This window comes from Bubalus kerabau, chromosome 20, assembly GCF_029407905.1.
Source record: "Bubalus kerabau isolate K-KA32 ecotype Philippines breed swamp buffalo chromosome 20, PCC_UOA_SB_1v2, whole genome shotgun sequence".
NCBI lineage: Eukaryota > Metazoa > Chordata > Mammalia > Artiodactyla > Bovidae > Bubalus > Bubalus kerabau.
The window spans coordinates 44,270,978-44,288,096 of record NC_073643.1 but is presented as its reverse complement, the minus strand read 5'-3'; the positions used below and the strand labels follow the sequence as shown (position 1 = coordinate 44,288,096).

Genomic DNA, 17,119 nt, shown 5'->3' with positions numbered 1-17,119 from the left:
TATTTTTTTTCCCTTCTCTTCCATTTGCCTATCCAGATTCTGTTCATTGGTGAAGCTTTACACATTCTATAGAAGTGCCAACACAAGCAGGCTTCTAGCCACTGGCACTCTCTATAAGATGGGCATGAATAGGCAAATATGGGTAAGCAATTTCCATTAAGAATACAGAGAAAAGTCTCAAATTCAGTAAAAAGTCTCTATTTAAAGGGTTAAAATGACACATTTTAACCAGACACTTTAGATAACACATATCTTCTAAGGGATCATTTAAAACAACTCATGATCAAGAGGGAGGGGGCATATGTCTACCTATGGTTGATTCATGTTGATATATAGCAGAAACCCAACACAATATTGTAAAGCAATTATCCCTCAATTAAAAATAAATAAAATTTAAAAAAATTCATGAGAGAGATTTCATTTGTTACAAGTAACTCCAGACTCCTTCAGGAGAGAAAAGTATATAGGGGCTCCTGGGTTCCAGCTAGCAGTTAAGTGTTCAGTGATGTAGCTAGTGTAGAGAGATGGGGGGAAAGTCATTTCTGTGAGGTGAGATTCAGTGAATTCAGCAATTCCTAAGAGTCTCCTCTGTGCTTGGCACTGTTTCAAGAGCTAGGGATACAGTGAGCAAGAAAGATATAGGCCCTATGCTCATGCAGTTTACATTCTAGCATATTCTAGAGGGGCATGAGTGTGTGTGTGTGTGTGTGTGTGTCTGTGTACAATAAGCAACAAGTAAGTAAGTGGTATCAGGTAGTGAAATGTACTATAGTGAAAACAAAAACAGACTGTAATGAGGCTTCCTGGGGCTACTTTGGGTTAGGTGTTTAGAAAGGGGGCCTCTGAGGAGTTGAAACTTAGATGGAGACCTGAATGACAGGAAGAGGCTATGGCCCTTCTAGGCTAGGGAACGCCAGGTGCAGAGGCCATCTCATGCAAAGCTCTTATGGTGAAACCAAGTCTGGAGTATTTGAGAGAAAGAGGCAGGACTGTGGCATTTGAGTCAAGGTACATGATGGCAGGAAACACAGTGTGAATGATGGGCATTCAGGAGAAGGAGACGACCCGACCCAAAGAGCAAAGGGACACCTTCGGGAAGTTTTACATGGGGGGAAGCTTCAGTCCATTTTAGGGGTAGCAGCACCACTCTGGTTGCTGAGTGAAACAAAGGGGCCAAAGGAGCAGAGAAAGCAGGTAGGAAGCAATGGTATCTGTCCAGGTGAGAGTTTGTCCAGGTGAGATGACGGCTATTTGGGCAACAACTGTAGCAGTAACGAGAGGGCAGTGGCTCCATCTGGCATATACTATGATTGGAGGCAGTACCAGTACTACTTGCTGAGGCTGAACATGGGGTTAGAGAGAGAAACCAGGTATTGCTCTTGGTTTCTGGCTTGAGTAAAAGGGGGATGAAGGTGGCATTTTTGAGATGGAGAAAACTGAAGAAAGAACAGATGTGCAGAGGTAAAGAAAACAAAGTTATGTTTTGCAATGGATTTGAGGTACGCATTAGAGATCTGAGTGGATTGGACATCTGTCAAATTGGCAGCTTGGACAGATGAGTCTGGAATTCAGAGGCGAGGCAGGATTGTATATATAATTTTGAAAGTCATTAGAATATAGAAGGTATTGGAAACTACTATTAAAGATACAGTATAAATAATACATATTATATATTAAAGATTAGGGCCATTCTAATGGTTATCACTGTCTATGGCTCTCTAGGTTGGCAGGGAGCAGAACATGCATGAAAATTAAACTTTGTCCAAACAAGAGCCTTTCACAAAAACCCAATTTTATCCTGAGAGTAAATAAAGCAATGTCACTATCCTATTTGCAGAAAGGGAAGTGGGCAACTCTTGTAAGGATGAGGGAAAATATTTGAAACGCAACTGGCTAACATTCAGGATGCAGAATTTCATCTCTTCATGGCATCTGGGCATGCCTCTCTGTTCCCTCCCTCAGTGTACATTGTGATGGAGCCCTTACCCTGTCAGGCTGTGCTGAGCACCACAGGGAGAGAGGTACCACCCCATCCCCACGGGATCTGGGGAACACCGTGATGGCTCCTCAGTCAAGGAGCTGAACTCAGATCCAGGGTTCAGAGTATGCAGAGTGAAAGTGAAAGTGTTAGTAGCTTAATCATGTCTCTTTGCAACCCCATGGACTGTAGCCCTCCAGGCTCCTCTGTCAAAGGGACTTCTCAGCCAAGAATACTGGAGTGGGTAGCCATTTCCTTCTCCAGGAGATCTTCCTGACTCAGGGATTGAACATGGTCTCCTGCAATGCAGGCAGAGTCTTAACCAGAATCTGAGCCACCAGGGGACCCCCAGTATGGAGAGTCACTCCCTTTAAAGAAGCAGGTGTGAATTTGTGGGAAGGGGATTATGAAATGAGGGGCACTAATATTGATAGCTTTTCCTAGGTAAACCTATCGAGAGAAATGATGAGAGTAAAAACGATGCCTTTGGTTTTACAAACAAATCATTAAGATTTAATGCTGAAGTATGTGCTGTGGGAGGCAGCATAGTGTAGTGGCTAAAAGTGTAGATACTAAAGTCAAGGAGTCTGAAATCAGCTCTCAGCAATGACATTTGTTGACAGGGTGACTTTCAGTGAGCTCATTAACTTCTTGAAACCGCATCTGTACAGTGGGGTTAATAACAATTCACCTCATTGGATTGTTGCTGGGATGAAGTAAGACAACATTTTTGAGTTGCACACAGAAAGCATTATCTGAGTATTTCATAAAGTAAACAAACACTCAATGTCATTGATGTAGAGATAAGAAAATTTAAGTTCATAGAAGTCAAGTGCTTTCAAATTTGGGTCTGTCTGACTTCACTAAACTACAGAAATGCTTGAAAGAATGTCCTGGTATCCATAATTTATTTTGAAATGGATCAAAATTTATGTGGATTGGTGGATGGACATAAGAGTAGATAGGTGATAAAATAAGTTCAATAAAATACTAATTGTAGGCTCTAGGTGGGGACATATGGCTGCTACCTGCAAAATTTGCTGTACATGTCATTTTTTTTTCATAATAAAATATTGGGGTGATAAAACAAAACCAAAATAAAGCAAAAAAGATTTAATGCCAAAATACAGATGGTAAAAGAAAGCAATGACATTGCATTTAGAGAAACTGTGTGCACAGTTAATCAAGAAATCCTCTGGTGCTTTGGTCTAAGGAGGAATATTCCAATCTGACTTGTTTTAAAATGATCCAAACTTAATCATTTAAAGAGAAACATGACATTCAAGTTCTGTATTTAATTTTATTTATTTATTATACATTTTCTCTCTCCTGTGTTGGTGGGGGGAAAAAACCTGAAGCACGAGAAGAGAAGCTCACCAGGCGGAGTCCCGACAATTGGAGAGAAAAGAAAAATGAAGCCACTGTGGTCAGCCCAGAGCAGCGCCTGTAGGTTACAGTGCCAGGCCAGCTTGCCTCGGTCAGGCCAGCTGAGCCAGCAGGAACTGAGGTCAGCGGTTATTAATCATTTGCCAAAGTCTGCAGGGATTTATCAGATAATTATAGTTATAAGTACATTCATATCACACAAACATGTGGCAAGGCTGCAAGGGATTCAAGCCCTAACACAATCTGCAATGACATTTTGAAAACTATGGATAAATGCTAAATCATAAAGCAAACACTTTAGAAAGAAAACCATGCCATTCATGACTATTTGGGCAGTCTAGAATTATTTTCTATATTGTTTATTTCTATAAACATTTGAGACCTTACAGAGCCTTTGACTACCTTCCCTCCTCCTCAATTTTCTTATGACTTGTAAAAACAGCAATTGTGATCATCATTTGAAACGAAACACTGGTTATTGACTCCATCCATATCAACAGACAACCAGAATGTAATCACAGCTTACTTTATAAAACCCGTCCCTGAACAAAAATATCTCGAGTTGTTCTGAAGAATCTACATAAACACATAAATAGATGTGCCTGAGGGACAGCTCTAAACCCTACAAACCAATAGATGGCACTTTAAAATAAATGACTGAAGACTGTGAACAGCATCCATTTTGCTCAGAATGGCAGCATGTAAGTTTACATGCTAGGAAACATTTCTCAACATGAATGAACTGTGAAATTGTTTCCTCCTACCCAACACTCCTGTAAATTGTATTAGATTATGTTAGCCATTTCTGCATCTTGTCATAACAGGCTGTCAGTGCCCCAAGAGACAGTGTGGGTGAACAAAGGAGGCAAGGGACCCAGCAACTGAGATGCTAAGTATCAATTGGTATGTTAGGCAAAAATAATGGAAAATATCACTCCCCTCATGCCTACCAAAGCAAGGGGGAGTGACTTCTGCAAATCTAAACACACAAAGAGATGAGGTGAACCATGTGTATTTCAGTCCCTAGACTGTAAACGTTTCAGGAAAGGATTACCATTTTATCCCACAGCATCCAATGTCAAGCACTGCCCTATGAGTGCAAGTGAACGCTTTATCTAGAGGAAACCAATATATGAATATATGCAGTGTTTTAGCCATTTTAACCCTAGAGATTACTTTTCAAAACACAAATTTGTCTGATTTGTGGACTGCATACTATCTTTAATTTTACTCATCAACACATAAAACTAAGAAGGTAAATATTGTACAGAAATAAAAGTCTTTTCAGGATAAAAAGTAAATAAAAGACTTTAGGGATATTGGTTATTCTGTTACATTAGTAAAGCTAACTGAAAGTTGACTCATGTGGGTATGAGTACATATGATGTTAAGTCTCTGGAGTAGTTGCAGATATTTCACTGAAGCTAATTTGGCCATTTCACCTCCCAAAGGGCACCATCACATGCTTCTCTTGGTGGACCTGCACAGACACACGTTCCCCATCCCCGCTATGTTTGCATTATTTTGATCACAACAGCACTTAATTAAGGAAGTGAAGGGCCTACCTGCTTCTCACGTATTGTTCAGAGCCTCTGCATACCAAGCTTTCAAGATTCAAGCTACATGCTTGTGTATCTAAGGGGGCAGACTCAGAGACTTATCTTTTCATTTCTTAGTTTTTCAGTAGTCATTATCAGTATCTTTTAACTTTAAAATTTAACTTTAAAGTTCAGTGTTTTAGGGTCTAAAGCATGGGATACTTATAAGGAATATAATAAATATGAATCTTAAGAATCATTGCTTCAGAGAAGGCAATGGCAACCCACTCCAGTACTCTTGCCTGGAAAATCCCATGGATGGAGGAGCCTGGTGGGCTGCAGTCCATGGGGTCACGAAGAGTCAGACACTACTGAGCGACTTCACTTTCACTTTTCACTTTCATGCACTAGAGAAGGAAATGACAGGGGAGCCTGGTGGGCTGCTGTCTATGCAGTCGCACAGAATCCGACATGACTGACGTGACTTAGCAGCAGCAGCATGCTGACCTCATAATTTTATCATCTTCTTTATTTATGGCCCAATAATGCCTTTTTGCCAATTCTCCAAGCTACTGGATTCATTTATGTGCAAAGAATTAAGCCATGTAATCTGTAGGCTTTCTGAACAGCTATATAATTTTCTAGGACTGGTGAATAACCTGCTGGAAAATGGGATTGGTGGCATTTGATTTTTTGCTTTGAAATTTGACTTTTAGTTTTATTATGCAAAAGTGTAATTAATTTTTCCTAAATGAACAAACATTTAATTGGTTAAATGAAATATGCTGTCTGTTTAGTTGATGAATTTTCTTATATTCTATTTTTGGGAATCAAATTTTAAAAGAGATATTTAAAATCATACACTACCACACCTAAACATTAATTAATATATTCAACATTATGAAGTATGTTTCCTATACAGGGCACTGTTCCCTTTAATAGTAAAACTGGTTTTCATATGGAAAGTCTATAATGAGTCCCATCAAAGTCACAGACTCATAAATCTGGAAGTAACCCCAGATAATTTGTAACTGAAATCCTTTCCTTTACACATGAGGGTGTTCTTGTTATTAGATGAGGTCTGAACAGGTTGAGAGGCTCGCCTGAGATCATACACTGGGTTAGTAGCAGAGGTAGGATGAAAACTAGGCTCCTGTTTTCCTTTCACTGAAACAAAATGCTCCACTTTCTAACATAACTTTCTATCATGTTCATTTACTCAGCTTACAAGTTCTGACTATTATAATTTGGACCAAAGTTAGGGCTTCCCTAGTGGCTCAGATGGTAAAGCGTCTGTCTGCAATGCAGGAGACCAGGGTTCGATCCCTGCGTTGGGAAGATCCCCTGGAGAAGGAAATGGCAGCCCACTCCAGTATTCTTGCCTGGAAAACCCCATGGACCACAAAGCCTGGTAGGCTACCGTCCATGGGGTTGCAAAGAGTCGGACACTACTGAGCGACTTCACTTAGACTTCCAGCTATCTTGAAAGTTTATTCATATAGAGATAGTCTATTGGTCAAATCTAGATGAGCTGCAAAGTAGGAAAGACATATTCACATATCAAGAGAGAACTATTCTGAAGAATAAACATCTTTCTATATACACTGAAATTACAGTCTCAATTTTCAACTCCTTATTATATCTATTTATGATAGTGACAATTCTGCCAGTAGTACTAGGTAACATGCAAGAAAGACAGATTGAGTATATAGACAACCAGAAACACTTAGAAGAGATTACTAATAAAGAATACTTATGAACATTCTGGGCTCCATTAAAAGTCCTGTAAAACATGTAGATGGTTTTCTGGTAGCCATGTTAGTTTGACACGGCTTGGTTGGTTGGTTCTTCATTGCTGATTGGACCAGAAGTGAATACTCGGCCCAAGCTAGGCCAACCATATTCTTTCTCCAGGAAAGGAGGAACTGCGATTCAGGCATAGACTGTCAGCCTCAGCATTACTCTGAACTGTAATATGTAAACTCGATAGCCATATGTGACTGAGAAGTAAAGAAAGCTGGTGCTTGGAAGAATGGAGCAGATAGGAAGAAGTAAGCAGAGATGGGGTGTAGGATACTGCCTACCTGCCTCTCTGCTTTCTAGTTCCCTATACAGATTCCTCCTGAGGCCTGGCTGCCCTTGGCTTCCAGGGTACAGCCCTGTATTCTTATTTAACAAATCCTTCCTGTCTGTTTCACTCAGGTGAGAGAGCTTGATAATGAGAAGCATTTAGATAATGAGTTGTACTGTAATAACTAAGATGCTAAGGGTGGAGCTCACAACAGACTGGTTTTCAGTAAATTCCTAGTATTTAATAAACAGTAATAAAGTGATATTGAATTATATGGATAAACTGTCAATAGTTTATTTAATTATTTTTAAAAATGCATATAATATTACATATATTTCAAAACTTGAATTTAGATACACTTACCTCTAATGAGCCTAATAAAATAAGGTTCTTCTATATTGACAAATGACTTGTATCAATGACATTTTTGAAATAATAAAATTATTTTGAGATTATGAACTTTGAGATTATGAAAAAGAGAACGGCCATTTGAACTCATATAAGCTATTTTGATGAACGTAAAAGCATCAGGTGATACAAAGATTTATGTCTAAAATGCACTGAACATCAAGTACCTATTAAGATGAAATATCCATGCAAATAGAATAATACTGAGTAAATGAACACTTAAAGAGAGTTTGTTATGTTGCCAGGAACTGTGCTAAGGATTTTTCATATATCCTCAAAATACAACTGAGGTAATTATTATGCCTGAATTACTTTGACTTAAAGGACTTTCTCAAAGTCCCCCAGCTAGTAAAAGGCAGAAGTGCCATATAAATCTAGTTACACTATTAGCCATGACAACATAGTTTGATTAAGAAGAGTAGACTAAACTAAAGTTCTAACAAAAGCAACTTTGCAAGCTCTTCAGAAGTTTGGAAAACAATTTTAAGAAACCAAGAAAAATGGACAGTCAATCCCTAAATAATCACCCATGGTGGATTCATGTTGATGTATGGCAAAACCAATACAATACTGTAAAGTAATTAGCCTCCAATTAAAATAAATAAATTTAAATTAAAAAAAATAAATTTAGCTTATTAATGATTCTTACCGGGGGTTAGAAGGAGAAGGTGGGTTCATTTCTTTCTGATAGTGACGGCCCTGGTTGACAGGCTGTAAAAGACAAAACATTTCTGAGATACTAATCAGCATAATAGTCTTTATGTATCATGCACTCTCACTACTTTAATTTTTTTCCTGAGAAACAACCTGCAAGAAGGTTTAGTTTACGAAGAGTTGAAGGTTGTTTGGGAGATCCAGGAAGTAACAAAGTGGTATATGAGAGAAAGCAGAGGTTATTTTAATGGCCAGTCACTGGATTAGACAGCATCTATGGTGTAATTAAAGTTCATGTGTGGAATTCTCCTCTTTGTGGAGTTTTTACACTGCTAACAAAGGTTGCTCCTTTGTTTACAGTGTAAAAAAATAAAATGTCTCCTGGAACTAATGCTGCAGAGCAAATATCAGCAATAGACTGGAGACTCAGAGATATGGAATATACATATATTTATATCTCAATGTTACTAAATTTGCAAGGATAATATCTATTTTCATTATTAGATACAGCATATACATATATTTATATCCCAATGTTACTAAATTTGCAAGAACAATGGCTACTTTCATTTTTGGAATTGCACATATAAATCTTAGGTCAAGGCAGTCAGTTTCCCCTAGCATAATAGAACCTCAAGCATTAATCACAGAACCGAAAGAACTGACTGATACCAATACTTAACAAAAATATGAAATCTGAATTTTCTCCTCCGCAAGAAATCTTTAAGTTACTACCTTTTTCAAAACATAAACAACTACATTTCATGTAAGCCTTAAACACTTGCCTCCAACGCAACTTGATGTTTTTCCTTTGTTCTATAAAGGGAGAAAATTCCATTATATCTGATAGAAATTCTTTTTGAACATCTCCTCAAAGCATTTCTTTTATGTGGTTAGCAACCTTGTAATTCTAATATGAAAACCATTTTTAACATTCTCATTTCATTACAATTTGGAACTTGGTATACATTTTTGAATTGCATTTGAAGGACTTCTGTTACTTCCTTCCTTAATGGGGTGGATGTTAAGGTTTTCTCAGCCATAATGTGGCCCCACAGTGCTGGCCCCAGCGGAAGAAAACAGCGTGGCAATGATGCCTGTAGGTGACAGGCACACATTCCTTATTTCCACATATTCCTTAATTTAATGGGTCCTAAAATATTAATGGCATGGGTGATGGGAATTCTTTAAACCGTCTTTCTCTATAAATAATCTCTTGGAAGTGTTTCTTTAAATCAAACACCCTGTCTGATAATCACAGTCAGTTAGCCTATCTGTGATGCACCATGAATTTAAATGTGCTCAGATACTTTGGTAATTGAACCAATATCAATACATCACCATTTCAGTAATAAGAAAAACAGCTGGGAGAACAGTAGAAGGAAAAACATATCATAAGACATATTTGATCTCACTGGAGAAATAAGACTTCCAGCACTCTGCAAGTAAAATTTAGTACTATGATTTAGGCTTTATTATTTCACAGCAAAAAAGGAATTAGTAAGCAAAGGGCCTAACAGGTTCTCTAGACCAACTCACAGTGGTGTAGAAATACTCCCAGTAATATATTCATTAGTATTCATCCAGAATTTCAGCTGTACTCAGGCCTCTACTGAATGGATCTTCACCTATTTCTTTTTGAAGAATTTAAATAACTCTCTAAGTATCACAGTTCTGCTATTCAGACAAATTTCCATTTTCCTAATTTTATGCTGTTAATTCTATTTTACACCTGTCCCTAACTCCCTTCTTCCAAATGACTCACTCCACTCTCTGGAGAATAGAAATGGTTACAGAATGCTATTTGGTTTGTGACTGAGTTCTCACTTAGACGATACAGACTGCCCTTCCATGTTTGCTCATGTTTCTATAAAGCAGACACAATGATACAAGGAGTAAAAAAATATATACTAACAGAAAAGATTCACATTCACAGTGATTTTAAAATGTAAAACAGAGAAATAATCAGTGTAAACTTTTTGAAGTAATAAGGACTACTGACATGAATAGACAGAAAGGTAAATTTTAAAAATCCAGTTAAAAATAACTGCAAGGTGGTGGAACCAGGTCTGAATACCCAATTCTTTAACTTAATTTTTACTATTGAAAACTAAGTTTTTACCCACAAGTGTTTTATTCAATAGCTAATTTAAATTTAATAATAGCATATCATGGTAAAGCATTCTGACTCATACATGCAACTGTTAAAACTGACATAAACCCCAACTGCTAATGACTCTGTTGGGCAAGGATCCAAGTCTTGCTTTCAGGGGGGTACGATACAAAATTGGGTGGCCTCAGTTCCCTCTCTGTACATGTCTTCTAATTTCATAATCACATTCAGGGACAGGAATGGATTATGGCAATGACGCAGCTAAAAAGCTCCTTTAAGATATTCCAGTTTCCATGACTTTGCTTTTAATGCTTTCTAAAGGCAGAGCTTTCACTTCAATAATGTCTTTTTGTTTTCCCGGCCCACATCAGAATGGCCTAATTGTTTCTAACAGCTCTCTGAACATGATGCGGGTGGAGGCAGGGTAACAGATGAACTGCCTGAAGCTAAACATCCCCATCCACAAATGGAATAGATATGTTTCTGTACATGTGTAGCAGTAGACCATTTTCAACTACTTCTAGGTAGGGAACATTTCATGAAAGCACCAGTTAAAAAAATAAGATCATTTTTTTTTTTATTTTGGAATTCAGCAATAAGCAGCACAGGAATAATAATGAACACCTATAAATGACCAGTCCATGGAATTCTCCAGGCCAGAATACTGGAGAGGGTAGCCTTTCCCTTCTCCAGGGGATCTTCCTAACCCAGGGATGGAACCCTGGTCTCCCGCCTTGCTTGCGGACTCTTTACCAGCTGAGCCACAAGGGAAGTCCTACAAATAACCAAGACAACAATAATAATAGTAGTAACCGATATTTATTGAGCACCTACTCTGTGTTAAATCCTTGTTGGACTTCCCTGGTGGCTCAGAACGTAAAGCATCTGCCTACAATGCAGGGGACCCGGGTTCAATCCCTGGGTTGGGAAGATCTCCCGGAGAAGGAAATGGCAACCCACTCCAGTAGTCTTACCTGGAAGATCCCATGGACGGAGGAGCCTGGTAGGCTACAGTCCGTGGGGTCGCAAAGAGTGGGACACAACTGAGTTACTTCAGTTTTTCATTTTTTTCAATTTTTCACAATTTTATGAAATAGATAGGATTAACAACTGCATCTAAAGGAGGAGGAATAGGACTCTGTAAGCATTTCTGTTCTCTAGAGCGTGGAGTGATCATTTGGAAGAAAGGAGTGTTAACCTAAGGTCATGCCAGTCAGGAAATAGTGGGGTCAGAATTTGAACCCATCCAGTCTCATTCCTCATTTTCCCTCTTAATCAGTAAGTTGCAGGGCTTAATCTAGCTCAGAGGTTCACTTAAATCATTAATAAGTTTTGCAAAACAAATATGACAAACTCAGTTCAGTTAATGGCAGGAAGAAAAAGTGGTCCTGAAATACATGTATTTGATATATGTAGGACCATCTCCTTACCATAAATTAAATTCATTTGATTTCATTCTTATGACATGTAACTATATATTTAAAATCAAAGAAAATGTTTTGCCACATTGCTAAATTTGGGACAACATAAGATAAAACAGACAATCCTCTAAGAATGAGAAAAGTTTATTTCATGAGGTGACTTTCATAGTCATTAAACACAGAACAACTCGCACGTTTTAATATTTTCTCCTGACAGCACAGATATTACACTGACTTCAATATTAGTTTTCGTATATCATTTCTATAGCGGTATAAAGAACAGCTTGCTCATCTGATTTATCTGCAGCTTGGCACAATCAACCACTTAATGTTTTTAGTTCAGGAAGATTAAAAGAAAACTCATTATACCCAAAGAGAGCTAAGAAGTTAATGAATCTGTAGATCAGAACAAAGTAAGACCTATTAACTAGAAAGAGCCTGAAATGCTAGTATATTACACATTGTACACATAGCAGCCAGCAACCATCATGTAAAACACTGATACGTTTATGAGCCAAGGAATGGAACAGATCCTAGAAACCTGGGACCTTGTCCTCTGGGTGGCGCTGTTGCTACGCACTAGAGTCGGGAAAACACCACAGATGAAATGAACTGCCACAGAGAACAAGAAGCTCTGCTTTTCCATGATCAAGCTGCTAGACTTGGGGTGAGGGAGAGAAGTGAAGGCTAAATTAAAGAACAGGAGATAAGATAATCCTGTCATGTTAAAAGGCAAAGGAAATATTTTTCTGTTGTTATGTTAAAACTATGAAAATGGCAAAAAAATGTTGCAAGGTTAATCAAGACCATAAATAACTTGTCTGAGAACTTCACCATATGCTTGCAATTTTATTAAGTGCATTTTGACTTGTTTTTCTCCAAATATTATGCTCTGCAGTATGCCACGTTGATGGATGCATGCGAAGATTTTTTTTTTTTTAAACAAGCTGAGGGGACTTATGTGCTTGATATTAGGTCATGGGAATTAACTTAGAGGAACCATGGCTTTGAGGCATCTGCTTACAAAGTATCACATGAGGCATGCTTTTCTTCAATTTAGATTAGAGGCGGGACAGAGAAATAACAAAACACTGGAACAGTGAGTTAAGTCAAGCTCTGAGGGGTCAGTCTGAATGCTAAGCTCACATCAAAACAAGCACACCAGAACCTCAGCCCACCCTTACAGCCTTCAGTGGTCACAAAAAGAGAAAATATCCTAGGAATCTTTTCTGATCACTCAAGTGGTCCTTTGAGGAGAGCATCTTTGGGAGAGCAGCAAATTACAGTTAGTGTCAGCTCATTATCTGAGGCACTAAGCACACACACTCCAAGTACACAATCAATTCCCACCATGCCCACACAATGAAGGGCCTCTACTATTCCCATTTTATAGGTGATCATGCTAGCAAAAGGCAGAGCTGGGATTTGAGACCAGGTTGGCTGACAGAGTCTAAATTATTTTGGTCGTCACTTTTTCCATTAACAGCTATTCCTCTTCCTGAAAAGGAACCGCATACCACACATACATAAACACGCAGACACACACACACTCCTCAAGACATAGCTTTATGCTCCTATCAATCAAAATCCTTCACCAAAATAAAATTCACTTAAGAATCCATTATAACTAATTCCTAGCTCTCTTCCAAAGGCTGCCTAGAGCCCAGTTTTTCAATAAATCTCATGAGGGCTACTCCTAACAGAACCCTCCAAAATTGATTACTTGCAGCCTGGTTTCCACAGAAGTTGAAAAGTATTGTTTTAATTGAATTTGGTTCTAAGTTAGAAACTTTGAAAAATTTGTCTGTCAAATGCCAATGGATTTCTCAGTAGGTTTGATTTATTTAGCAAGAGATGCCTACAAAAGCCAATTTGCTATGAGAAATATGGTTACATTTAATTACACTTTTAAACGATTAACTTATTATATCTAAACACTTTTTAAATAGTACATATTACTCTGAACTGCACAGATGCTGAGGAAAGCTGAGAAGCCAAAGCTTGCAGTAAACACAACAGACTTTACTAAAGACTTGTTTTACTCTCTGTAGGCTTCCTGGTTTGACTGCAGTGTGTATGAAGTCATTAAGTAAAGATGCCTAACTGAATGTGACCTGCCTAAATCTTCTTTAGAGGGAGATTTTTCCTTTTTGTGTGTATTTAATATCCATTTATTAAATATTGAAGGTAAAATACTACCAGCATCATTCAAGACTTATTTATGCAAAGTACAGCTGATGTTTATTTTGGAATTTTGATAAAACTACCTTACTTTACACTAAAAAAGGAATCTTTTAATATTATTGACTGATTTACTCAACCAAACAGCTAACAGCCAGTGCTGACTGAGTGTGACCTCATGCTAGGCCCTGTGCTCGGCACAGTCCTGCCTTCAAGGAGCTCACAACCAGGCTCGAGGGATGCTGACGACAGTGGTAAGTGCTATCACCAAAGATACTGGGAGCCAGGGAAGAAAGAAAATAATTCTATGCAGGAGAGAGGGTTTCACGAAGATGGGACATTTGAGTTGGGCCTTCAAACACAGGAGTGTTCAAGGTAGAGAAGAGGGAAGGAGGGTCTCCAGGCAGAGAAGAGGGTATGGGTAATGGCATCGCTAACAGAATGTGGACAAAAGGCAGGGCCATGATGTGTGAGCTGCAGTGTAGCTGGAGTAAGCAGCAGTCTTGTTGGGTCAGGGGGGCGGTGATTATGAGGGAAGCAAAAATTCATTTCAAGTCCTGTTTGAGGTGATGGAGAAAAAAAGGCACTAAGAGGAGGTAATCTTGTTAAAGGAGACAATTGATTCTGCTCCTTTTCAGAACCTGGAATTCCTTTTCTCCTCTCTTTATGTGATGAGCTTACACTCATTCTCGAACTTTGGCCTACCTGCAGCCTTCTCTGTGAAAACATCCCTGAAACCAACAAGGAGAATTAATTATTCCCTCGCACATGTTCCCTCGTCTCTTTATCTTATTATCACTCTCTTGTTATCATAATAATGATATCTTGTTATCACTCTCTTATAGTGAGCTGTTTACCTCCAATATGGTGAGTATCTCAAGACTTTTCAGTTCAGTTCAGTTGCTCAGTCGTGTCCAACTCTTTGCGACCCCATGGACCGTAGCACGCCAGGCCTCCCTGTCCATCACCAACACCTGGAGTTTACTCAAACTCATGTCCATTAGGTCAGTGATGCCATCCAACCATCTCATCCTCTGTTGTCCCCTTCTCCTCCTGTCTTCAATCTTTGCCAGCATCAGGGTCTTTTCAAATGAGTCAGCTCTTTGCATCAGGTGGCCAAAGTATTGGAGTTTGTTTCAGCTTCAACATCAGTCCTTCCAATGAACACTCAGGACTTATTTCCTTTAGGATGGACTGGTTGGATTTCCTTGTAGTCCAAGGGACTCTCAAGAGTCTTCTCCAACACCACAGTTCAAAAGCATCAATTCTTTGGCACTCAGCTTTCCTTATAGTCCAACTCTCATATCCATACATGACTACTGGAAAAACCATAGCCTTGACTAGACAGACCTTTGTTCACAAAGTAATGTCTCTGATTTTTAATATGCTATCTAGGTTGGTCGTAACTTTCCTTCCAAGAAGTAAGCGTCTTTTTATTTCATGGCTGCAATCACCATCTGCAGTGATTTTGGAGCCCCAAAAAGTAAAGTCTGCCACTGTTTCTCCATTTATTTGCCATGAAGTGATGGGACCGGATGCCATGATCCTCATTTTCTGAATGTTGAGCTTTAAGCCAACTTTTTCACTCTCCTCTTTCACTTTCATCAGGAGACTCTTTAGTTCTTCTTCACTTTCTGCCATAAGGGTGGTGTCATCTGCATATTTGAGGTTATTGATATTTCTTCCTGCATTCTTGATTCCAGCTTGTGCTTCTTCCAGCCCAGCGTTTCTCATGATGTACTCTGCATATAAGTTAAATAAGCAGGGTGACAATATACAGTCTTGATGTACTCCTTTTTCTATTTGGAACCAGTCTGTTGTTCCATGTCCAGTTCTAACTGTTGCTTCCTGACCTGTATACAGATTTCTCAAGAGGCAGATCAGGTGGTCTGGTATTCCCATCTCTTTCAGAATTTTCCAGTTTATTATGATCCACACAGTCAAAGGCTTTGGCATAGTCAATAAAGCAGAAATAGACGTTTTGCTGGAACTCTCTTGCTTTTTCCATGATCCAATGGATGTTGGCCAAGGGCAGACAGACTGAAAACCACCTCACAGGAAACTAACCAATCTACTCACATGGACCACAGCCTTGTCTAACTCAATGAAACTATGAGCCATGCTGTGTAGGGCCACCCAAGGCGGACAGGTCATGGTGGAGAGTCCTGACAAAATGTGGTCCACTGGAGAAGGGAATGGCAAACCACTTCAGCATTTTTGCCTTAAGAACCCCATGAATAGTATGAACAGTATCTCTAGGGTGAGGAAAGACTTGTTTGTATCCCTAGCACAATCCACAGAAGATTGTACCACTCAAAAAAAATGTGGGATGAATTAATGTGGGACAGACAAGCTAGGCTGCGGTGAGTGTTAGCATGGAGATAATCCTGGCTCTTGTAACGGAAAGGAAGCTACCTCTCTCAATGAGCCTGGAGAAGGATTACAGAAGGCTTTGGAGCTGAATCTTAAGAGATAAACTGGTACAAGGTACAAGGATGCGTGCAAAGTTCCTTTAGCGGATTACCACTGGGATTAAAGCATGGAGAGAAAGGTGGAGAGCAGTGAGAGATGATCCTGGAGAGAGGGGCAGGTCTTAGATCATGGTGGGGGGACCGTGTATGCCAGGCTAAAGAGGCAATGAGGAGTTACAAAAGGGCTTCATGTAGGGATGAGATCACATCAGATGTGGTCTTTAGAGAGATAGCCAGTGTGAATAATAATGACAATAATAATGACAACTAATCTTAATTTATTAATTGCTTATCATGTCTCAGACACAGTGCCATGTGCTTGACAAGGTCACAGCTTGGATGTGAACCTCGGTGATTTGACTTCAGAGCCCATGCTCCTAACCACCATGGTATAGTGCTTGGACTGCAGGCACCTTAGTATTAGGAAATTGATGAGGGAATCTGGATAAGAAATGAAATACCAAAGCTACAGTATTAGATGAAGGAAAGTGAAGTCACTCAGTCGTGTCCTACTCTTTGAGACCTCATGGACTGTAACCTGCCAGGCTCCTCTGTCCATGGGATTTCCAGGCAAGAATACTGGATTGTATTGCTATTTCCTTCTCCAGGGGATTTTCCTGACCCAGGGATCGAACCCGGGTCTCCCACACTGCAGGCAGACTCTTTACTGTCTGGGCCACTTTCGATGTGAGCATGGTATTAGATAGGGAGGGTTAAGAGGTAAAAAGGAGAGGGGATTCTCAGGATTTGGAGACCAATTGGGTGTGGTAAAGGAAAGGGTGGGAGAAGTGGAGATGTCTTTCAAATTTCTGGTTTGAGTGTCAGTGTGGAGGATCAGTGTGGAGGATGGTGCCATCACTGTGACATAAGAAAAGCAGGATATCACTGTGATGAAGTT

At 39.2% G+C, this 17,119-nt stretch overlaps 1 protein-coding gene across 10 annotated transcripts in view; it reads right to left on the bottom strand.

The window, feature by feature from the left end:
* CFAP20DC (CFAP20 domain containing) overlaps positions 1–17,119 on the bottom strand; it is a 253,072-nt gene that overhangs the window by 53,001 nt on the left and 182,952 nt on the right. For 9 of the 10 annotated variants that reach the window (XR_008706376.1, XM_055558821.1, XM_055558824.1 and 6 more), the window contains one exon: positions 8,031–8,092. Coding sequence is in view for 9 of the 10 variants with exons in the window: in XM_055558821.1 (XP_055414796.1) it covers positions 8,031–8,092 (62 nt within the window). In the remaining variant the exon portion in view is untranslated. Of the gene's footprint in view, positions 1–3,386; positions 3,515–8,030; positions 8,093–17,119 lie in introns of those variants that run through there. The other variant, XM_055558826.1, reaches the window with a different exon arrangement.